This window comes from Capricornis sumatraensis, chromosome 18, assembly GCF_032405125.1.
Source record: "Capricornis sumatraensis isolate serow.1 chromosome 18, serow.2, whole genome shotgun sequence".
Classification (NCBI taxonomy): domain Eukaryota; kingdom Metazoa; phylum Chordata; class Mammalia; order Artiodactyla; family Bovidae; genus Capricornis; species Capricornis sumatraensis.
In genome coordinates, this window is record NC_091086.1 from 32,052,219 (window position 1) to 32,075,782 (window position 23,564).

At 39.3% G+C, this 23,564-nt stretch overlaps 1 protein-coding gene across 1 annotated transcript in view; it reads left to right on the plus strand.

Moving 5' to 3' along the window:
• Positions 1-21,436, plus strand: part of ARL15 (ARF like GTPase 15) — a 466,036-nt gene extending 444,600 nt beyond the window's left edge. The window contains exon 5 of the mRNA XM_068990589.1: positions 19,183-21,436. Coding sequence (XP_068846690.1) covers positions 19,183-19,335 — 153 coding nt within the window. The 3' untranslated portion in view covers positions 19,336-21,436. The remainder of the gene's footprint in view (positions 1-19,182) is intronic.
• The last annotated feature ends 2,128 nt before the right edge of the window (positions 21,437-23,564 follow it).

Consider the following 23,564-nt stretch of genomic DNA (forward strand, 5'->3'; position numbering starts at 1 on the left):
GATTGAAGTCTAGATCCCCTTATGTTAAATATGATGAAGACAAGATATCATTCACTGAAAATAAATTTGTGGACTCAGAGAGGTAAATGTCATTTACATGCATCGTTTTACGTTATTTTATTGTTGATGCTTACCTTCTAGTGAAAATTTGTTAGCACAAGCCATCGTTTGTCAGGGATTGGCATCATATGATTGTTGTTTCCAGGTGCTCTGGTAGAATTGCCATCTTACTGATGGAGAAGTCAATTTGGTAAGGGTAGAAAGAAACATAATAATTTTAGGGTAAAATAGGACTACTGTGAGAAACACTAATATTGTCTAGTCCCTAGAAAACTCTTAAGTGTAGGAGACAGTAGTCAAGGATGTGCTAAGAGAAGGTCAGGGAAATTTTCCTGATGGATATGCTATATAATTCTGAGTCTAGAAAATGGGAATAAGTTATATTTAGAAAATATTTTACAAATGCATTGAAAATAATGTAACTTTTTTAAAGAACATCTTTATTTATCATTTACACTTTTTTATCAAGATATTATCAATTGATTTATAATATTACATTAGTTTCAAGTGAACAACATAAGTGATTCAGTATTTTTAGGTTGTACTCCATTAAAAGGTTTATAAGATGATGGGTATAGTTCTCCATTCTGTACATTGTATCTCTTAATTCCATGCCCATAATGTGGCACTCCAACATCCCTCTCCCCACTGGGAGCCACTAGTTTGTTGGATATTTTTAATCTGTGAGTCTGTTTCTGCTTTGCTATATACATTAACTTTCATTATTTTTTTCAGTTCAGTTCAGTCGCTCAGTCGTGTCCGACTCTTTGCGACCCCATGAATCGCAGCACGCCAGACCTCCCTGTCCATCACCATCTCCCAGAGTTCACTCAGACTCACGTCCGTCGAGTCAATGATGCCATCCAGCCATCTCATCCTCTGTTTTCCCCTTCTCCTCCTGCCCCCAATGCCTCCCAGCATCAGAGTCTTTTCCAATGAGTCAACTGTTCGCATGAGGTGGTCAAAGTACTGGAGCTTCAGCTTCAGCATCATTCCTTCCAAAGAAATCCCAGGGTTGATCACCTTCAGAATGGACTGGTTGGATCTCCTTACAGTCCAAGGGACTCTCAAGAGTCTTCTCCAACACCACAGTTCAAAAGCATCAATTCTTCAATGCTCAGCCTTCTTCACAGTCCAACTCTCACATCCATACATGACCACAGGAAAAAGCATAGCCTTGACTAGACGGACCTTAGTCGGCAAAGTAATGTCTCTGCTTTTGAATATTAGTGATATCATGCAGTATTAGTCTTTCTCTGACTTATTTCACTAAGCATAATATCCTCTAGTCCTTCCACATTGCACAGATGGAAGAATTTCATTCCTTTTCATGGCTGAGTAATATTCCATTATACATGTATAAGTAAGTAAGTAAGTGAAGTCGCTCAGTTGTGTCTGACCTTTTGCGACGCCATGGACTGTAGCCTACCAGGCTTCTCCGTCCATGGGATTCTCCAGGCAAGAATACTGGAGTGGGTTACCATTTCCTTCTCCAGGGGATCTTCCCGACCCAAGGATAGAACCCGGGTCTCCCGCATTGGAGGCAGACGCTTTAACCTCTGAGCCACCAGGGAAGATACTGCTGCTGCTGCTATTTTACATGTATACCGCATCTTTATTCAGTAGGCTCATGATGGCTTTGGGTTTCTTCCATATCTTGGGGATTGTAGATAGTGCTGCTATGAACTTTGTTGTACATGTATCTTTTCAAATTAGTGTTTTCATTTTTCCAGATATATGCTCAGTGGTGGAATTGCTGTGTCATATGTTAGTTCTATGTTTAGTTTTTTGAGAACCCTCCATACTGCTGTCCACAGTAGCTGCACCAGTTTATGTTCCCACCAGCAGTGTACAGGGGTTCCCTTTTCTCCACATCCTTGTTCTTTTCTAAAGTCTTTGTCACATTTATTGCAATACTGCTTCTGTTTTATGTTTTGGCTTTCTGGCCATGAGGCATGTGGGGTCTTAGCTCCCTGTCCAGGGATCAAACCTGCGTCTCCTGCATTGGAAGGTAAAGTCTTAACCAGTGGACTGCCAAGAAATCCCTAGGTGTTCTTTCTGATGTAGCCGTTTGGACCTCTGTGAGGTGATTCTCATTGTTTTGATTTGTATTTCCCTGATAATTAGCAGTGTTGAACATCTTTTCATGTGTCTATTGGTCATCTGTATGTCTTCGTTGGAGAAATGTGTTTGGGTCTTCTGCTCATTTTTTTAAACTGGGTTATTTGTGTGTGTGGGGAGGGGGTTGGTATGAAGTTGTATGAGCTGTTTATATATTTTAGTTATTAATTCCTTCTTGGTTATATAATTTGCAAGCATTTTCTCCAATTCTTTAGTGTGTTTTTTTGTTTGTTTTTTCCATGGTTTCCCTTGCTTTACAAAAGCTTCTAAGTTTAATTAGGTCCCATTTGTTTATTTTTGTTTTTATTTCTTTTGCCTTTGGAGATAGATCCAAAAGAAAATTGTTATAATTTATGCCCAGTGTTCTGCCTGTGTTTTCTTCCAGAAGTTTTATGGTTTCTGGTCTTCTTAGGTCTTTAATCCATTTTGAGTTTGTTCTTATATATTATGTGAGGAAATGTTCTAATTTCACTGTTTTACATGTAAACTGTCCAGTTTTCCCAGCACCACTTAAGAGACTGTCTTTCCTCCATTGTATATTCATGCCTCCTTTGTTGTAGATTCGTTGACTTTAGACATATGAATTTATTTCAGGCCTCTCTGTTCTATTTCATTGATCTGTGTGTCTGTTTTTGTGCCAGGAGTATGCTGTTCTGACTACTTAAGCTTTGTCGTATAGTCTGAAGTCTGAGAGGGTGATACCTCCAGCTTTGTTCTTTTTTCTCAGTATTACTATGGCAATTCTGGGCCTTTTGTGATTTCATTTAATTTTAAAACTGTTTGTTCCAGTTCTTTGAAAAATATCATGGGACATTTTGGTAGGGGTTGCACTAAATCTATAGATTGCTTTTAACAATATTAATCCTTCCCATCCAAGAGCACAGTATATCTTTCCAGTTCTTTGTATCATCTTTAATTTCCTACACCAGTGTTTTATAGTTTTCAGAGTATAGTTCTTTCTCCTCCTTGGTTAAGTTTATTCCTAAGTGTTCTTCCTCCTGCAATTTTAAACAAGATTTTAAAAAAAATTCTCTGTTGAATAATTCATTAGAATTATGATGTAGAAAAGAGACACATGTCTGTATATTAATCTTATATCTTTCTACTTCACTGAATTCATTTACTGACTGATTCTAATAGTTTTAGGGTGGATACTTTCGGATTTTCTATGTGAAATATCATGGTATCTTCAAATAGTGACAATTCTACTTCTTCCTTTCCAGTTTGAATGCCTTGTTTTGTCTGATTGTTGTGGCTAGGACTTCTAATACTATGGATACTGAACCATTCCTGGATCTTTGGAATAAATTCAACTTGGTCATAGTATGTGATCATTTTTGCATATTGTTGGATTCATTTTGCTAATACAGAAAGTCCCCTACAAATGAACCTTTAAGTTGTGAACTTTCAAAGATGCAGACGAGCATTCACCTGTCCAGTCATGTAGTGAAGTGAAAAGTCGCTCAGTAGTGTCTGACTCTTTGCAATCCCATGGACTATACAATCCATAGAATTCTCCAGGCCAGAATACTGGAGTGGGTAGCCTTTCCCTTCTTCAGGGGATCTTCCCAACCCAGGGATCGAACCCAGGTCTCCCTCATTGAGGGCAGATTCTTTACCAGCTGAGCCACAAGAGAAGCCCAAGAATACTGGAGTGGGTAGCCTATCCGTTCTCCAGTGGATCTTCCTGACCCAGGAATCACACGCTGGTCACCTGCATTGCAGGCAGATTCTTTACCAACTTAGCTATCAGGGAAGTCATGTAAGGTGTGAGTGAAATTGTAGCTTGCCCTCTGTCTGCTGTTGCTGACAATCTTTCAGCTCTAGAATCTCCTACATCTCATCCCTCCTCTAGTCAGTAACTCTTCTTGCCTGTTTACTTGATGCCAGCCCCTGTACACCAGCTATTGTACTATTGTACTTTTCAAAGTACTGTAATGTAAGACTAAAAATGTTTTTATTTTTGTGTTGTTTTTTATGTATTATACATATGAAAAGTGTTATAAAGCTATTATAGTACAGTACTATATAGCTGATTGTGTTAGTTGGGCACCTACACTAATTTTGTCAGACTTTAGAAGACATTGGACTTAAGAACACACTCTCCAAACAGAACTCATGTAAAGAACTTACTGTATCTTGGAGATTTTTGCATCTATATTCATCAAAGATATTGGCCTATTAATTTTCTTTCTTTGTAATGTCTCTCTGTTTTTGGTATTCGAGTAATGATGGCCTCATAGAATGAATTTGTGAGTGTTCCATCCTCTTCAATTTTTGGGGAATGGTTTGAGGATAGATGTTAATTCTTCCTTATATGTCTGGACCCAGGTGCCTCTGCGTTCCAAGATAGAATCTTTTCTCCAGTCTTGGCCACCCCAGATGCAGTGCCATGCTGTGACATGGAGTGATCGGGGCCAGAGCTGACTCAGCTCATGCTGGAGCTTACAGCCCTAGGGAGTCATGGGAAAGCCAGCATCCTAGAGCAGACCTCTCTCCACACCCTGCCCCAGGGCAAGCCCTGTGTGTTTCTCAGGAGCAGTGTTCAGGCTTCCCACAGTCCTTCTGTTGGTCTCAGTAGTCTTCCAAAAAGCCAGGTCGACTGGGACACCCAACATGGTTCACTCCCCAGGGCAACTGTCCACCCTTGTAATCTCTTTCTTCTGAGTTTCCTCCCAGAGGCACAGATCACAACCTGATCGCTTTCCTTTCTTTCCTACTCAGTCACCTGAGTATCTTTCTTATAGCCTTAGTTGTAGAGTCCTTCTGCCAGCTTCTGGTTAGTTTTCAGTGAGAACTGTTCCAGATATCGAAATATTTTTGATTGTGTGCATGGGAGGAGATGAACTCTACAACCTCTTACTGTACCATCTAGATCCAAACCCTCAGTGTTTATTATTTTTTAAGGATATTGTATTTAATAATGAGGAATCCAGTTTTAACTGCAATTTGCTTTCACAAATAAGACTGTTTCTGTAGGAGACTGCAGGGGTGTGGGTATGTGTGAGTATGGATTTGAGTTTTTTAATTTTATTTATTTATACTGTGCTTTCTTTCACAAGAGGATTTGAGGTGATAGACTCTAATATTGATTCTGACAGTGGATATGATTTTATGCAACACTCTTTACTCAGACTGAAATGGGTGTTAATGACTTCCCCTCTGAGAAGGTTTTTGATTCAGACAGAAGAAAATGTGTGATTTGAAATATACAGTTAGAAGCTGTCTTATCCAGACTGATCTGAACTGATAATCAAGAACTGGTTAAAGTATCTTGTCATTAAGAAAATAAAATATATACCCTAAGTAATTTGAGTTAAAACATACAAATGGTACTGACCTTTTGATATTGGTCCAAGGCCTTTTCTCTGAGTATGTGGCCACTAGTCAGAGTTCTGTATTACATTTCCTGCATAAAACACAATCCTTCCTTATGATTTTCAGCTCCTGTTTGCTTAAAGTGGAACCATAGTTAAAAACACTTGAGCTATCTTCCCCATTCCCTCCCATTCCTTTAGAGTTATCTTACCTAAATCTAATTCCACAGCAGTTTGTTTTTAGTGACTCTTTTTTCTTGATTTCTCTGAACCCATCCCATTTAGTTTTCTGTAGAAATAGAAATTCCCCTTTCAGGTTCACATTTCACTCATTAGTGTCACATTTAACAAGATTACTTAATGATAATGACAAGTCTGATTGCCTTAGTACAGAATTATGAATAACTCAGGAGCAGAAATGAGCAGATGTGCCAGAGAGCAGTCGGCCCCAGTCACGAGCATCAACTGCCCCCATGTTGAGCATCAAGGGTATAGTCTCGTCATTCCAGTGTTGTATCCACCAGGCATGGATGTTGACTGTGTAGACAGCTTTAATCCTTGTCTTGTATTAGGGTGATGAAGAGTCAGCTAATCCTAGACGATTAAGTGGAGGTTAATTGAGAGAGTTTTGATCGTAACTGTATGAAATTTTGTTTTGAAACCAGCTAAACACTTGTCTTCCTTTGTGACTGCTTGATTTTTAACTCATATTACACCACCAGTCCCTCTTGTGGATCAGTTATATGGCAAATGTTATTATTTCTGTCCTGCCTTCTTTTTCTTCATGGCACTTATTTTTCACTGGACTTCATTTACTTACATATTCACTTAGTATCTGTCCGTTTCTTCCACTGCTGGGTAAACTCCATGAGGCCTGGGACTTGAACTGTGGACCTTTGTATCCCCAGAGCTCAAAACAGGGAATATGGAGAGTGAGAGAAATGTGACTGCTTCTTTCTAGCACTTGTTTCAGGCCAGTTTGACATTCTCACTGGTCCCCTACCAAGATCGAGTGACTTCTACTTTGAAAAAGAAAGGAGGACAGAGAGCACGTCCCATCGACCTTCGGTGCTCCTCCGTGGGGAGCTTTCCAGTCCAGTTGCTAAATCTCCTGATTCCAGGGAAGGAGCCTGATGGTTCATGTTGATAAACCATGCATTGAATCATTAACGGGGCTTTCTTCTTTGATTTTTGCCTTTAAAAAGTCAGTTCAGAGTGGAATTGTTCTGCCTCAACATTGCTGATGTCTGGGGTGGATAGCGCTTTGTTGAGGGGAGGGGGACGCTGTCCCGTGTATATTAGGGTGTTTGGCAGTATCCCTGACTATCACCTACTATATGCCTGTAGCAAGAATCCCCTTTACCTGCTTCCCAACCGCCCTCTGCCAAGTTGTGACAATCAAAAATACCTCCTGATGTGGCTTAATTTCCCTGGGTGGGGGAAGTGGATAGGTAAGGAAATAGTTGCCTCGTCTCTTCTCCCCAGTTGAGAGCTAATGGTTTGGACTAGTCCTGGGCTGACAACAAGGACTCAAGGCCACACTAACAATGCTGTGGTAAATCCAGTCAATTGGTTTTTGAACCTTCATTTCTGGTGTTCTCTTTATGTCTGATTGTAATGTTCTCCAGACTTGCATTTCACAGGCTTTATTCCGAGTTCAGCTAGTCCTGTGTGGGCTTTTTTGGCTAAAATTCCTCAGGACAGATTACCACTTAGCTTTTCTTTCCTCAGGCTGCCTGCAAGCCTCTTTCCAAGCTCTTGTTTCTCGGTTGCCAGAATCTTAGGCTCCTGACTATATTGCCAGCAGGAAAAGAAATTCTCTCCCTGTGACTAACAGCATGGCAGTTTGTTACAGGCCATTTGTTACCTGTTCCCCTTGCTCAGGTGTGCAACTGAGGCGGCTGTCAGCTTTTTCTGCCTTTCTCCCCCATCTCGCCACGCCTTCCTGTTTTCTCTTTTCCTCCCAGTGTTTCCATGGTGGCTCCTTGCTGGAGCCAGAGGACAAGCTGCTGACAGGAATATCCTTTGAATATCTCTGCATCTGGACAGGGCCACTGGCACCCTCCATTGGCGGCTGAGCAATGCATGGCTTGCCATATTTGTCTGTCTCCTGTTTAAGGCCCAAGAATTTGAATCTGCTCCAACGTCTAAATGTTGTTGTTGTTAGGACAGCATGCTGCCATAGTACCACAAGTCCAATATTAGACATGTTTATTTGGGTTCCATATATTAATATTTTGATTTGTTGCTTCTGCTGTTGCTTTCTTACACCTCACAACTGTGACACTGAGGTAAGGGGACACATTAAGTCCATTATAAAAGCCAAATAAACCAGAATATATAAACTATATTTTAAAGATTTCTGTGTCTTAACCATTGCATAAATATATTTTTTCCTGATATTTTGTTGAGTCAAAGAATCCTTTGAGTTGGCCAACTGATAGTGGTTTATTGAAGCACATTAGGGTACCGATATTGAATAAGCAAGAAGTTGCACCATGAAAAATCAAAGCATGTCCTCCTGCTTGTCTGATCAGATAGCCATTGATCAAGGTGTATTTATGGCATGGAGACTTATGTAACAGGAAAAACTGAGTATGAGGCATGGCCAGAAACCAATTTAAAAATATACAAGAGTGTTTTTCAAAAACATTTGAAGTGTGAAATAGTATAATCATTGTCATTCATGTGTCAGGTAACATCAAGTTATTGCGAATGTTTTAGTAAAGTCAGTCTTTAGGGGATGAAATTTGATGTGCACTCTGAGGCACATGTTAGATTTGAAATATACCAGGCTCGGGGTCTTCTTTCTCTCATACCATTTTGCAAAATCACAGGCTATGGTGGAAAAGCATGCAGTTTTGTAACACAAAAGCATAAATTCTCAGATTGGAAGGTCCTCCAAGCACATCTACCAGTCCCCGTCTTAAGTATTTAGCTAGGCGGAAGAGGAATAATCTAATTGAATCGATCCATTTCAATACTGAGGCAGACACAATTGTTGGTAATAGATGAGGTTTGTTTGTTTTTTTTTTTTCAATACCTCTTAACTTCATAAACTATGAAATTCATATCTTCAACATGTGCTTTACAGTAGCAGGGTGTCTATCTCCCCCCCCCCCCACTCAGCCATTTCAATATACACAGTTAATGAGTATTAAGTTAAAAAAAAATAACCTTAAAAGAATCAATTTCATGGAGAATGCATCTAGTTAAGCAAGCCATTTAAACAACATTTTCCTCGTGTGTAGCAGACCATTTTATAAGTTACTGATAGCTTTACAAGCCTGTGTTTCAGACAAGCTAATTGGCTGTCTCTGATGTGTTTGGGGCTTTCACTCATTAACTCTCCTTCCTGTCTAGTACATACTTGACTAGCTCTCATTCATATAGGTAGGACTAAACAACCATATTCTCTTGCCAGGAGAAAGTTTTTCGTAGATAGATTTTTTCCTACTTATAATATGTACCTTCTTGAAACAAAAATAAATCGTAATGAGTATTCTCCCAAACATAGAAGATGCGGAAGCAAGTGTAACATCCCAGAAGTGCTTGGCATCCAAAATGAATGCTGTTTTGAAAGAGTGGAATAAAGGAAGGAGAAAAGAGAAAAAAAGAAAATGGTGAGCTGTTGGAAACTGGCTGCCTCTTCAATTAATGGCTGTGTTATAGATGTTATTGAAAAGTCCGATGCCTGCACCTGCATGCAAAGACAAGTGTACTGATGCTTCTCTTTCTGCATATGTCAATGCTTTCCATTCTCTGAGATAAAAATTAGTTGCTTTATTTGGACATAGATTAAAGGAATAGCTCAAAACGTAAGTGTCCTGTGGGTCTTGGGATTTCTGGACTGGGTTCTGTTTTCCATGATAGGCTGTTTACTTTTCTGTTTGCAAAACAATTCACTGCAGCTGCCTGCAGGCATTTGTATATATTAGAGTTTAAATCACTTAGGCCTACAGTTTTGAAACTGTTCATGAAATCCCACCTTCTAAACCTTAGCCTAATTAATTGTGAAGAGTGGTGACTTCTCTCCAATATTTAGTCTCTCTCCTTTACTAACATTTTAATATGGGATGAAATATACTACATATTGTGTTGCCCTTATCATTATAGTTTCATTGTACTGAGTACACTTATGTCTGACATTGTACTGGGTACATTAGAGGATACAAAATCATTTTGTCATTGTCTGTACCCTCAAGGAACTGACTCATACGTATGAAAAAAATTAGCGAATAACTGTCCAAAATCTGTGTGACCTTAGTAAAACTAGAAGATCCTAGTGAATCTAGGTGAAAATGAAATTCACATTAAACTCGTGGACCTGCTTCATCCCCAGTGAGTCTGAATATCTTAACCTATTAATTTGTATAATTATTGATAATGTCTGTGTTAAAGAGAAAGTAATGGTTCATATAACTGAATTCATAATTGTCAAAAAGCAGAAGAAACGCAAATGTCCATCAGCTGGTGAACCTGGATAAACAATATATAGCATATGCATATAATATAACATTCAGCTGTAAAAAGGGATGAAGTACTGATGTATGCTGTACATGGTGAACCTTGAAAGCACTATGCTAAGTGAAAAGAAGCAGGTACAATTTAATTTAAAATATGTAAGTGATCAGAATTGGCCTCCTATGTAGCGAGGTATGAGAATTTAAACTTGTACATAGAATATTCCAGAATTTGAGAGTCATTGAATATATAAATTTAATGGAAGAAATTTTTAAGAATTCTTATTGGAAAAAAAATCTTAACTATTTCAGGATGTTTGATTCTTAGACAGTCTAAATGCTTAAAGAGAAAACTGAATATATTATATTTATAAATGAAGTTTTGAAATGGACCTAAACAGTAATTCAAGTTTTTTGAATGTATTTGTTAAAACTTAACAAATGTATAGATAAGAGTATTAAGATTTTTAAGTTAACTGTAATAGCTTCAACAAAAACTACATTTCAGATACTATAAATTTAATAAATGGTATAGTCTCTTTTAAAACTGCAAAGTAACAATAACTGGTATTTCTGTGCGCTAGAAACCATCCTAAGAGCACCAAAACCCCTCAGACTGACAGGTTACCCCACACGCTGGAGATCCTGTGACCTTTAGGAAGTCTCCACATGAAAGAAACCCAGGCTGAACCCAGAGAGGAAAGAAGGGGTGCTTTGCTGCGAGATGACCCTTCTGTCTGCTAGACCACAATTGAAAACATCTGAAGTTATAAGTGGATCTTGGCCAGGTTATAAAAGCCAGCTTCTCTGTCCCCCTAAAGTGTGAGGCACAGTGGAGAGAAGGGCTGGCAAGCCAGGTCACACTGAGGCCCCTGCCAAGCGCTCCTCGAGCCTCTGCTGGACAGAGCAGGAAGCTGCAGGAGGCTGTAGCCAGGGCTTGGCAATTTTTTTCCTCTAAAGGGCCAGATAGTAACTCTTCTAGGCTGTGCAGGACACACTGTCTCTGTGGAAATGACTCACCTCTGCCATTGTGTCATGAAAGCAGCCATAAATAACTGAATAAGCATGACTGTGTTCCAATAAAACTTTATTTACAGGGAATTCATAGTGCCTAAGTGCTGAGGAGGCAACCAGTGGTGGCTACTGTGACTAAGGTCGCTTTGAAAAGTTTCTTCTATAACATTAGGGCTTCCCCTTGGGATGACAGGAAGATATCTCCTGCATCTTCAGAGGTGACCCTCTCCACCTGTGGATGGAGGCATCTGGGGTGGGAAGCGAGAGCTGGAGCAAAGCCCGTGTGCAGGAATCACCCCAGCTACAGCAGGCCGGGTAGGATAACTGGAGTAGAGAAGGGTATAGATGGAGAGACCGGGTATATTTCATTGCTCCCCGAACACAGGAAGCACTCCTATCTAAATCTATGCCTTTTACAGTGATGATCTGCTAGGAAACTGTGGGGCTAAATGAATAATCACTCTACCCCCAGATATATCAAAAAAGAGAAAATAGATGTAATTTGCTCTGTAATTCCAGGTTAACAAATTAAACACAAATAAGAATGTTTTTCAGGTCCTAAATCTCACTACCAAAGCAAAAGGGATGATTTTATTTGGCTCTTCTGGGGAAGGCTAAATCCTCCTGTGCAGTGAAATACCGGATCTCTATATAATTACTATCACAACATACAGCATTCTGTACACGTAGAGGTTACTGCCTGGGCAAGAAGACTTCTAATAAGGGTGAGGCTCAATCACAGGTCATAACCTGCAGTCATTTGTCTGGTTTTTAATTATTCCAAGGTCAGACATGCCGCACTTTGCTTAAGAAACAAGCCATATTATCAGAACTACACTTTTTTTTTACACCCAGTGTTCTTGAAACCAATTGTCCATTATAAACATAAACCCCAAAGTAATATTGTCATATTGGTTAGCATCAAGTTGTCATTTTCTGGTCCCTATTACGGTAAAAAGAAATAATATCTATTCTATGTAGTAATATCTTCGGGACCATGGCAAATTGGTTTTACTTGTATTGCTTATTTCTACCTTTAATGACACATTTAGTGCCTTTCTAAGAATCCTGCAAGCATTACAATGAAAAGGAGAACAGCTGGTACTGCTCTCTCTAGACTAACCTTTCTTTGAACCAGCTGCCAAGAATGCACTCCAAAGAATCTTAATGATGCCCAGCCACTTCATCTCCAGACCCCGTCCTGGAGCCATGGCTTGGGCAAAGTTCTCTTTGACTTTGTTGAAGGTTACCAAGTGAAACCTGTTCCATGAACTTCTGCAGTAAAAAAGAAAAAAGCTAAGCTGGAGAACCCCTTTGCAAACATTCATACAAGATGCATGTACTTAGTGATGTGCTAGTAAGAGTTTAACAACCAATTCTCTAGAAAGAAAAAGTCCTAGTTTGGTACTCTTGCAGATTTCCATGGTGTAAATACTCCAAACCATGGCCAATTTCTTGACCCCTATGATTCGACATCCTTGTGTCAGGAGTTGGAAAGAGAACGCACAGAGTCAGTATTTAAATACAAAGGTTCTTCCCCAGTGTGACATGTGAATACAGTGACTGCAGGAAGGAGCTAGATTGTAGCCAAGGCAAGTCCCACTCCCTTTTTAACAGTCATGGACAGTCGCCTACAAAGTTTATAATACATTCAGGCTTTCTTTGCATCCTTTCTTAATTGGAGTCCTGGGGTAAATTTATCATCCAGACAGAACTTTTTTTTTTTAATTGGAGAGAGAGAGAGAGAGAGAGAGAGAGAGTGTGTGTGTGTGTATTAGTTGCTCAGTTGTGTCCAACTTTTTGCAATCCCATGGACTGTAGCCTGCCAAGCTCCTCTGTCCCTGAAATTCTCCAGGCAAGAATACTGGAGTGGGGTTTCATTCCCTTCTCCAGGGGATCGCCCAACCCAGGGGTTGAACCCAGGTCTCCTGCATTGCAGGCAGATTCTTTAACATCTGAGCCACCAGGGAAACCTGTAATTGAAGTATAGTTGATTTATAATGTTATGTTAGTTTCAGGTGTACGGCAAAGTGACATATATACACATACATATTTAATGTGTGCATTAAATGTATACCCTTAATATACACACATATATATTCTTTTTAATATTCTTTTCTAAGTTATTACAAAGTAACAAATATAGTTCTCTGTACTATATACCAGGTCCTTGTTTATTTTATATATAGTAGTATGTATCTATTAATCCCAAACTTTTAATTTATCCCTTACCATACTTTTATCAAAGAGTTAAGAATCAGTATGAACCTGTCTCAAAAAAAACATTATTCATGCAGTTCTTTTTAAAGACCATGCAGTGGACACATTGCTGTGATGAAGAAATCCTGTTGAATCCACTGAATTCAGGACAGTGACGTGAGTTGTGTTCTCTCGCATCATCCTCCAGCGTTCCCTTCTACCCAGCAAATCCACTAACTGCAGTTTTTTCCCAGCTTTCTGAATTTTGTTGACAATCCTCACCCTGTCGTCTTTACTGTCTGTCTTACCTGTTGACCTGTCACTGTTGGTTTGGAAGGAGCTGCAGCTGTCAGCCTAGACTCCATGAGTCCTGATTCCTTCACAAAAGATGAGGAAAGAAGGCGCCTTTATTCCTAAAGTTTTCTTTAACAATCTTCTACCAAAATTCTTCTTACTCAAATTGATGTACATGATTTCAGAATTATTCCAAATAGTCATATCCTTCTTCATCTGAATTAGTTGCTTTTCATACTTTCAGCTGAGATAGAATCATAGTGCTCTGAGTGAAAAAGCCTTTCGTAAAGTGGTCAGCACTAAGCTGTACATGGCCACCAAGAGGCCAGGAATGAGGAGGGGACTTGTGATCTGAAAACACAAATGGCAAGGACCATTCTCTTGTCAGGCTGTTGTTTCTGTTTTGCTTTGTTTTTGTTTTATAATATTCTCTTGAATCAGTGGGACCCTGTATGTTAGCAAGGGGAGCGCTGGCACAGGTAGCTCATTAGAGCAACACTCTCCAGGCTCATTCAAGAAGTAGGGGTTGAATGACTGAAGCTATGGGAAGCCAGTTTTCAGGATGCAGATTTCCAAACCTCCTTATTCACCCTACCACCTCCACCCCCAAGCAATAAGAGAGGTCCACTGTAATCAGCTAGTTTCCTGCAGAGAGAACATATGTATTGTGTGTAGATGGGGATCTGGGGAAGCAGCAGGGTAGAAAATATCTAGCTCCCTGGAGAAGGAAATGGCAACCCACTCTAGTACTCTTGCCTGGAAAATCCAATGGACAGAGGAGCCCTGTAGGCTACAGTCCATGAGGTCGCAGAGAGTCGGACACGACTGAGTGACTTCAATAACAATAGTGTGTGACTTAAAAAAGCAATTAAAAAAAAAAGAAGAAAGAAAATATCCAGCTTCTATCTCTAGGGGTGAAAGTATGGAAAAATAAGCGAATCGCTCCAGACAGGGGCAAGAGATTGCTGCAGGAGCAGGACTACGCCAGGTGATATTCTGGACAGGCGAGGGGGAAGTATTCTTTTAGCTATAGCAGGGACTGGTTGGTACTAATGGCATTGCATTCACTAGGAGTAGGGGTGGCATATTCTAAGGTACACAACAGAGTCCCACATATCCTTAAAAGTTGTCACACCTTGACAGACATGAATGTGGGTCAAAGTACTGTTTATAAATATCTGAGCTAACAAAGCAACTCCATGTAACATGAGAACAGTAACCCCTTGGGTGTAGACCCTGCTCCCCAAAAGTGTTTAAAGGAAGACGAAGCCAACTCTGACCATGCACTACTTACATGGTGTCATAACAAAAACAGAAGAAAAACAAGCAGCTTATCATTATAAATAAGATTTGCAGGTTTTTAAAAAGGAAAGACCTATCTTTACAGTTCAGAAACTGTTTACATGACTTCCAGAAATTTGGTCACAACAGGTTTGCAGGAATTAAAAATAAAATTTTTAAAAAATATTTATTTGTTTGGCTGTACCAGGTCTTCGTTGTAGCACGTGGAATCTTTGTTGTGGCACACGGGATCCTTAGTTGTGGCATGTCAACTCTTAGTTGCAGTGTGTGGGATCTAGTTTCTGACCAGTAATTGAACCCAGGCTGCATGCATTGGGAGTACAGTCTTAGCCACTGATCACAAGAGAAGTCCCCAAAATAAAATTTTTGAACATGTTTTTTGAAGTAAGGGCAAGATAGGGAAAACAGTGAATATCATTATAACCTCATTAGAGGTTCGTTACATAGGAAAGAATTCTTTTGTTACTTTTCCACTCAAGGACACATGAAAGACATCTCCCACCCAACTAGGGGGTCTCCTGTGCTATGCAACGTGTCACAGGTTTAACAGCTGCTACAATTAGCAGCAATGAGAGGGTACTGATTTGTCCCTGTTATATTAGGACTTTACAGTAAATGCGATGTGTGGATAATGGAATGCAGTAATGCAGGTCACCCCACAGTTTTGTGAAGGAAGAAAGGGCCCTGATGCCAGGCTAAAATAGGTTGGCAACTTATGGTGGCTTTGTTTTCCTATCTCTAGGGTGGATTCATGGCCACTGACAAATGCCCACTCTCTGTGGCCATACTGAAAATAGCTCAATGACCACAGGTTGCCAGGCAGCTGTATTCTGATGTCATTGCCCCAAGTGCCATCGCCAGAAGCCAATGTGAAACAACCACCAGCTCCTAATTCCAGCAGTTTCCAGTTAGCCATGACATTTAAGCAGCTGATAAAGCAGTCAAAAAGAGTTGGGTTCATTTCTCTTGAGTCATTTTTTTAAATGTTTATTTTGATTAGAAAATAACCTTTAAAAAATGACGTTCATCATAAAAAACAGATCTCTGCCTCACAGGCAGTTTTTTTAACCTTGAATATGATATGTAAGCATATGATTGATGTTGGTCAAACTTAAACACCTTTCTTTACAATCATGCTCTGGCATGTAGAAGGACAGAAAAAGCGATGTGGACAAGTTGAGTGTGTGAGTAGGTAATTTTTACTGTAGTATTGGCGGGAGGTGGTAAAATGTGCTCTTGAGATTAATATAGGAAAACAAAATAAAAAGTTTATCGTGAAGAAAAAGTTCAAGACGGAACACTGTCTTCATCTTCCCCTCTTTTGTATTGTACTCTGTTTTTAGGAACATAAAACTCTGAATAGTGAAAAGCTATGTTCCCACAGCAAACACAGTCACTTCCTGTACTTGAATATCATTGGAATGCCACACTTGTTTTTTAAATATTGTAAATGTAGAGTGGTGTGGAGTCATTTGGATACCAGTAAAGTGAATATAGAAGAATTACATACCCAGTTAGGTTACAAATCTGAAGAATTGATGCTTTTGAACTGTGGTGTTGGAGAAGACTCTTGAGAGTCCCTTGGACTGCAAGGAGATCCAACCAGTCCATCCTAAAGGAAATCAGTCCTGAATATTCATTGGAAGCACTGATGCTGAAGCTGAAACTCCAGTACTTGGACTACCTGATGCAAAGAACTGATTCATTTGAAAAGACCCTGATGCTGCGAAAGATTGAAGGCAGGATGAGAAAGGGATGACAGATGATAAGATGGTTGGATGGCGTTAGCTAGTCAATGGACATGAGTTTGAGTAAACTCTGGGAATTGGTGATGGACAGGGAGGCCCGGCCTGCTGCAGTCCATGGGGTCGCAAAGAGTCGGACACGACTGAGCGACTGAACTGAACTGAACTGAAAGTGAATATGGGAGAATTAGATACCCACTTAGGTTACAGATCTGAAAATCTCAGGTTACCCGCCATAGTTGTCGGCTTAACACCAGTAGGCTCCTTCATCTGGTGACCACCCTGTAATCAAAGCTTCCATTTCCTTCTCATAGTTAATATTCAGCAGGAACAACTTCTGAAACCTTTGGACATCTTTATTATCTTCCAAGTGTGCCTGCATCATAGACTATATTTTCAGTTGCCTAGTAGCTAAAATCCTTATTGTGCTTTTGTATCTGATCCATACTGTCAAATATCACGTTGCAATATTTTGTAATTATCTACATCTATTCCTAACATTGTTTTTAAATTACCTGTTAATACTCTACTAGGATGAATTCTGTGAATTTTTAAATGAACCACTTGGCGGAAGTAGTGTTAGTAATATGCACATACTGTGTTAGCCTTTAATATTACTGGATTTCTTGCCACTAGTCCTCTTCTCGATTATTAGCAATGTTTAAAATGCTGTTCTTTTAGATTTGAAGTTATACAGTGTGACAAGGGTACAACTTCCTTCCTGTACCAGATTTGCATCCGACACACTGTCCACTCTTGATGGGAGGCATCGTTGATCAAGTAGCATATTGCATCATAAGCACACATTCCCTCTGTGACACAACCTGAAGCCCTCTTTGTGGCATAATCAAAGAGACTAGCCTCTGATTTTAAACTCCTTAGAGCAGCCAGCTCCTCCTTCTAGCTGTCGATTTGAGCATGTCCCCCACCTGTCGCTCCTGCCTGCTCTTCTCGCCCCATGCTGGCCCACCGCTCCCTTGGTTCACAGACCAGCAGCCCCTCCCTCCCTTGAGGAGGCAAACTGGGTTCTTGGTCCTGGTCTTTGCACAAGCAATTTCAGATTCTTATTGAAGTAATTCATTTTCACTGCCCTAAAGAAACTAAAAGAATGAACCTTACATTTTCCATAAGGGAGAATTCCTCTTATTTGTAAAATACCTTAGCCAAAAATTCTTCTGAAGTCATGGCCCCATTTTCTGATCTGTAAATGAGCTTTCCATTACTCTTCAGAATCAGAATTAATGAGAGTCATTCCATTCTCAAGGACTTTTTGTGGTTGTTGTTAGGAGGAGTATTTATTATGAATTTGCAGACATCTCTTGAAGGACTTTTGGGACACACTTGAACTGTAAAGTGTTAGCATATTTGGGATTCCTAAAGTACCATAAAAGCTTAGTGTTATTTATATCTTCTTACATGAAAAGTGTACACACATATTAATACCACTTTGAATGGAATATCTCTGCTGTTAACAGTAGTCTGGTACTTGTGTTGATAAAGTCAAAATGAAACCACATTTGGAAGTGGCGTGAGATTGGAACACCTTTTTTTTTTCTGGGTCAAGGTATTGATTAAGGTAACACCTTGGCAAGTGGTAACTCCATGGCACATGGGATTTAACTCAGTTTGTTGACAAAGAACGTCTTTGAATGATACTTCTTCTGTTGTTGCTACTCATTGTGTTTGATATACTGTAAACCCTGCCGGCAAAATACAGTATCCTGTTCTTGTGTGATACAGTGTGTGTGCATGTATATGTGTGTATGTAGCTTCATGAACTTTGTACTTTATCATACCCTTTGAGAGAAACATCATCAATACTTCTGGAAACCATGATTATTTGATATTTATTTGCTGTCCTGAGTCGGTAACCCTGTATGCTGTTAGTCAGTATCCTACCTCATACACACGAAGAGTGACTTGTGACCAGTTCATAGTAGAATAGGTTTTTCCAATAGCACATGCTACACCCCAAATAACAGTTATAAAGTCTTGATTTTTTTTTCTCCCTGAAAATTCATGACTGGGAGGAAAAGAAAGCTAAGAGACTTTATGTATGTATGCATATTTATATAAGTATATATATGCATGTACATGCAGTCGCTTTCCATCTCTTAACTAGAAAACCACTTTCCCGGGTCTCAGAAACACATGCCAGAGACACATATTTAAATGAGAGAGACAAAGGCTTATTTAAATTATATTTTTTTTGTTGTGTGTATGTTTGATCAAAATAATTGTCTTGTGTAATTGATAGTGTACATATTATTGGCTGTCACCAGTTTAGTAAGTTAGCAAGGTGATATAATGAAAGGCATTCTGTTGAATTACTTTGATTGAATTGCAACTTTTTGGTGTTCTGCTGTGTATTTTTGACCTGTGCCGTAGTACATATAATTCTTTCTCAGACTTTATCAGACCTCCCATGCTGTTAAGTGAATGGGTGGAATGGTAGCTTGCAAGCAGTTCATTCGCCCCTAAAGAAAACACTCACGGGTCACAACATATAACCCATATTATAACCACAGCTGCAGATGGGTTTCTAGAAAGCCCTGAACATCAAGTTCACATAGCTTCTTAAAATTCCCCTACTTCATAACTCAAAAAATTTCAGTAAGAGACTCTGATGTAATTAATTATCTGTTTCTCTCCCTCCCCCCAATTAAGGTCAAAAAATATTTTGAACTTGAACCACTTGCACGTGGAAAACGCTGGATTCTGCAGCCCTGCTCACTGGATGACATGGAGGCACTGAAAGACAGCTTCTCTCAGCTGATAAATTTGTTAGAAGAAAAGGACCATGAAGCTGTAAGAATGTGAAATCTGGTGAAGAAAATGGGTTCCCACAAGGCCTTGAACCTATCATGTTAGTTTCCCCTTTTAATTTTATTTTGGTATCAAGACTGTAATGGCTTCAGATCTGTTTTCTTCCAGTTATCTCAAACTCTCATTTCTCTATTAAAGTGAATATTCTGTAAATCAGGTGACTTATCATCGGCATTACCATCAAGTACACACTACTGAGAGAGAATTTATTCTCTGTTTACCACTAATTATCTTCACCTCATGTCTCTTCCTTCTGTTGTTCTAAGCAGCTCTTCTCTGTGCTAAAATGGATGGAATTTGTGGCTCATAGAAATCAATCCCTTAGAGGACTCAGGGAGACTGAGAACCTTGGCTCATTTACCCTGGGTTTGGGGTGGAGTGTTGTGTGACTGGCATTCCCCATAATATGTGTATCATTTTCAAAGTCTCTTGGTGGTTTTATCTTTTTTTAAGTTCTTTGTGTACTGGCCTTACAGCATATGGGAAAAAATAAGCACCAGAAACTTCAGTTAATCACCTTATCAGAAAGGAATATCCTTGCCATAGTAAAATTGACTTCAAAGAACTTAAAGACAAGATGCCTAATTTTTTTTTATTACATCTAAAGTCTCCCTCAGTCCCCTCTCCCTCAGTCCACTCTTTGTTAAGAGCAAAGATATTATTTCCATTTTTGAGAAGAGAGGAAATTTAGGCACAGTGCATGCATCACTGATTACTATTTCATCAAGTCCTCAAATATTTTTTTAATGGAAAAATTACTCAACATTAAGTCAAGCTGCAGTGTAATATGTTTCTGAAAACCTTTTTCTAAAAATCTTATGTCTGATTTAAATAGAGAAAGTAATTTTTAAAATAATAGACAAAACTTTTTAAAAACAGCCAAATGAAATATAGTTTATACTGGCTAGGGCTTAAGCTGGCGTGGATTTGACGAAGATAATAAAGGCAGAATCATCTGTGTAGTCATTCAGTAAGTGCTAATGTAGTTTAATGGAGTCTGTCAATGTCTCCATCCAGTAATTAAAGGTCTATCAGTATTTCTATTATAAACCTCTATTTTCAGGGGTTTCAATATGCCCTTAAAAATGTGCTAGGGCTGCAGCAAATAATTTTAAGGCCTAGATTCAGTCTTTGGAACTGTTTTTTTGTTTTGTTTGTTTTTTTGCATTTAGTTTAAATGATAAAATTATACAGAGATAAATGTACAGTTTTACCAAGTTTTGGCACCTTTGACTTTTTCTAAATCAGGAATAATCTATGGATACTGAAGTTGATGGATAAAATACCCTTTGGCACATTTTGTAGATTTTTGACCATTTAAACTGCAAAGTGAACAAATGAGAGAAAACTGCTCCTTTCACCTGAGCAATAAAAACATGTTTGGAATTTTTTTTCCATTGACTGATTCCCAAATACCACAGACTTGCATTCTATTACAAGGTGATGTAATACCTTGTAATTCTCCAGAAGATATATGTCATTCAGATACAGTTTTTGTGATTTGATCTTGTGGGTAAATTTTAAGGAAATCATTACCTTTGAAACATTGAACACTTTCAAGCTTTCTTTTTTTTTTTAAATGAAATGGATCAAAAAAGATTCATATTCAGATTTGGTCTGCAGCATCCTGGAATATTTTTAAAATGTAACCCACGAGCAGCACAAAACTTTTATTCCGATGACCACTTGCACAATTCCTGCTTTTCTTTTGTCCTGTTGTGCTCATCTTCCATGAAAAATAAATGATTATTAGGCGTTGCTTTCTCTGCAAGTTCATTAAATGTAGAATGTTGTCTTTTTAAGATAGCGTAGCTGAGTGCTCCTAAGCCATCTGTTAAATGACTTCCCGTTGTCTGTGTGTGTGTTCATGTGTGCGCCAGGGATGGGCTTCTTCTCAGACCCACGACTGTCTGCAGTGTCTCAGCCGTCAGAATGAAAACATTATCAATCAGTACCCAACAACAGCTGTTTTTGACAAGTTTCTGTCTGACGCCTAATGCTTTACAACTGTCAATAAGGCTCCCTCTTTGTCTAGCAGTTCAGAGCTCGCCGTCTTGCTGCTTCCATGCGGCATCCTGTCCTTGTAACCCTAGAATTTGCTGTGTTTGGGAAATCCACTTGGTGGGAGGGGAGGGGGCTTGGACGGACATGGGTGGGTGGGAGGGTGGCGTGCGTGGTCTGTCATATTCCTACTTTCATGTAAAGTGCCACAGGTGTCTTAGTTTGCATATTCGAATATTATATAGGAAAAACAGTCTGTTATGTATTTCTTCACTTAGCTTCTTGTTATATTTATGGAAGTTACCAGTTTTTGTACCTTCTTAGCTCAAGCAGTTGCCTTTTTGTAATGGCAATTAATTTATATGACAGAACTTTGTATCTCCTGTAGTTTACAGTATCAGTTGCTAACTAACTGCCATATTGCCCTGTCTTTCTATTAAAAAATTCTGTATCTATACTTAAAGGTTAATAGATTCATGTGGACAATTGCCAGGCAAGAAGAACTCGTTTTGTCCGTGATTTATATGATTTCCACTCTCTTCAAGTGAAAATAAACGCTGAGTAGAATTGATGTTTTCAGACTGACTCCTTCCAACTTTAGCATTTGGGAGTCCCAGATTTCTGTTTACATTTGTGTTGCCTGTTTAAGTCTTCAAAATAAGTTCTGCCGCTCTTGGGTCAAAACAAATGATTAATTCACATTGCCTTTGAAGCCATTGTGAAAACCTTAAGAGACAAAAAAAGAAAGGGAAAAAAAAGCACAAGGGTCTTTTCCAGTTGGTTTGTCTTCGGCAGCAATTTACTTTCATTGGAGCCATTCCTTCAGAATGAGTGAGCACAATCGAGACGTTAATGTCAGATGTCATCCTTCAATCAAAGCATCATTTTATAATACTTGTTGTAAGAGCAACTTTCTAAGAGTAGCTGTTTGGTGCAATGAATCTTGTCCTTTAATGTGGATTGATGCCCCAAAGAAGTAAGTATTTTTAAGTGACTCAAGAGGAAATGCTGTGTATTTACAGGTCCATCCTTAAGGATAAGAGTATTCTGTAAAAGAAAAATTAAAAGATAGATGGACGAAGAAGCTAAAGAAAAAAGGAAGGGGAAAAATACATGATAGAAAATGAAAAATACAATCCCCAACTCTTGTTTGGTCCCAACATTATCCTGACAAATTATTCAACTGCACAGAAAGCTTGCAACACGTCATTTCTAAGCTAGGAACCAACCAGCCTTCCTGGTTTTGTTTCCAAGGTAGGCAATTAGCATTTACCAAATTCCTAAGCACTTCAGACATATCCAAGCAAAATGTGGATAAAGCTGTAAGATTTGCAGCAAATGGGGTTTTCTTAAAACTGTGCAGATGGAATATTCAGACTCCAGTGAAAATCTAATATTCATGCCTGGCTTTATCCTCTTTATAATTTTAGAATGCATTTTCATTAACCTCCTGACCTAATGGTGCAAACAGAAAGAAAAAGATATGTGGAGGGGGCGGGAAGTGGGAGTTCCCCTTGGGGATCCCTCCTTTTCAATGCATTTTGAGGGAAGGATAAAACTTCAGGAGAGTGGAGATTCCCTGCCATCTTTTTCCCAGCCTGGGTCCTAGAGATCTGAAGTTCATGCTGTGAAATGCATTATCACATCATGTTGGGAATTCCTGGATCCCAAGGGTTCACAACTTTTGGTCCCCACTGAGTCAGCATGATTAAATGATTTGCATCTCAGGGTTAAATGTTTTCCAGCTTGGATGCAGGGAGTGACTGATGAGCCCATTTTGGCACCCTGCCCCACCCCGCTTGGACTGATTTAGGAACATGAAAAGGATCCCTGTGAGACCCAGAAGCCTTAGATGGGATATCAGTTTCCCCTCCCCTTTTCCCATATTCTTTGAATGAAAAACTCTCCTTCCACCTACTGTTTCCTAAGAGCTGGAACTTCTGACTTCCCATCCAGGGCATTCATCTGTGTGTGACAACCTCTTCATGAAGTGGTGTTCTGTGAAAACCAGTGCAAAAGATTTAAAAGGCACCAAGAATCTCTCCAATATACATCCTTCTTTCCTTACAAAAGAGGGTGAAGTAAAAAGTGCATGAATCCTCTCACATTTTCTGTACATTCTCATCTCTGCTCCGCGAGGATGGCTCTGATCACTGGGTCCTGCACTAGAAAGGCCACCAGCGATGTCCTTAGGCTTAGCTCACCCCAACATTTTTATCCTG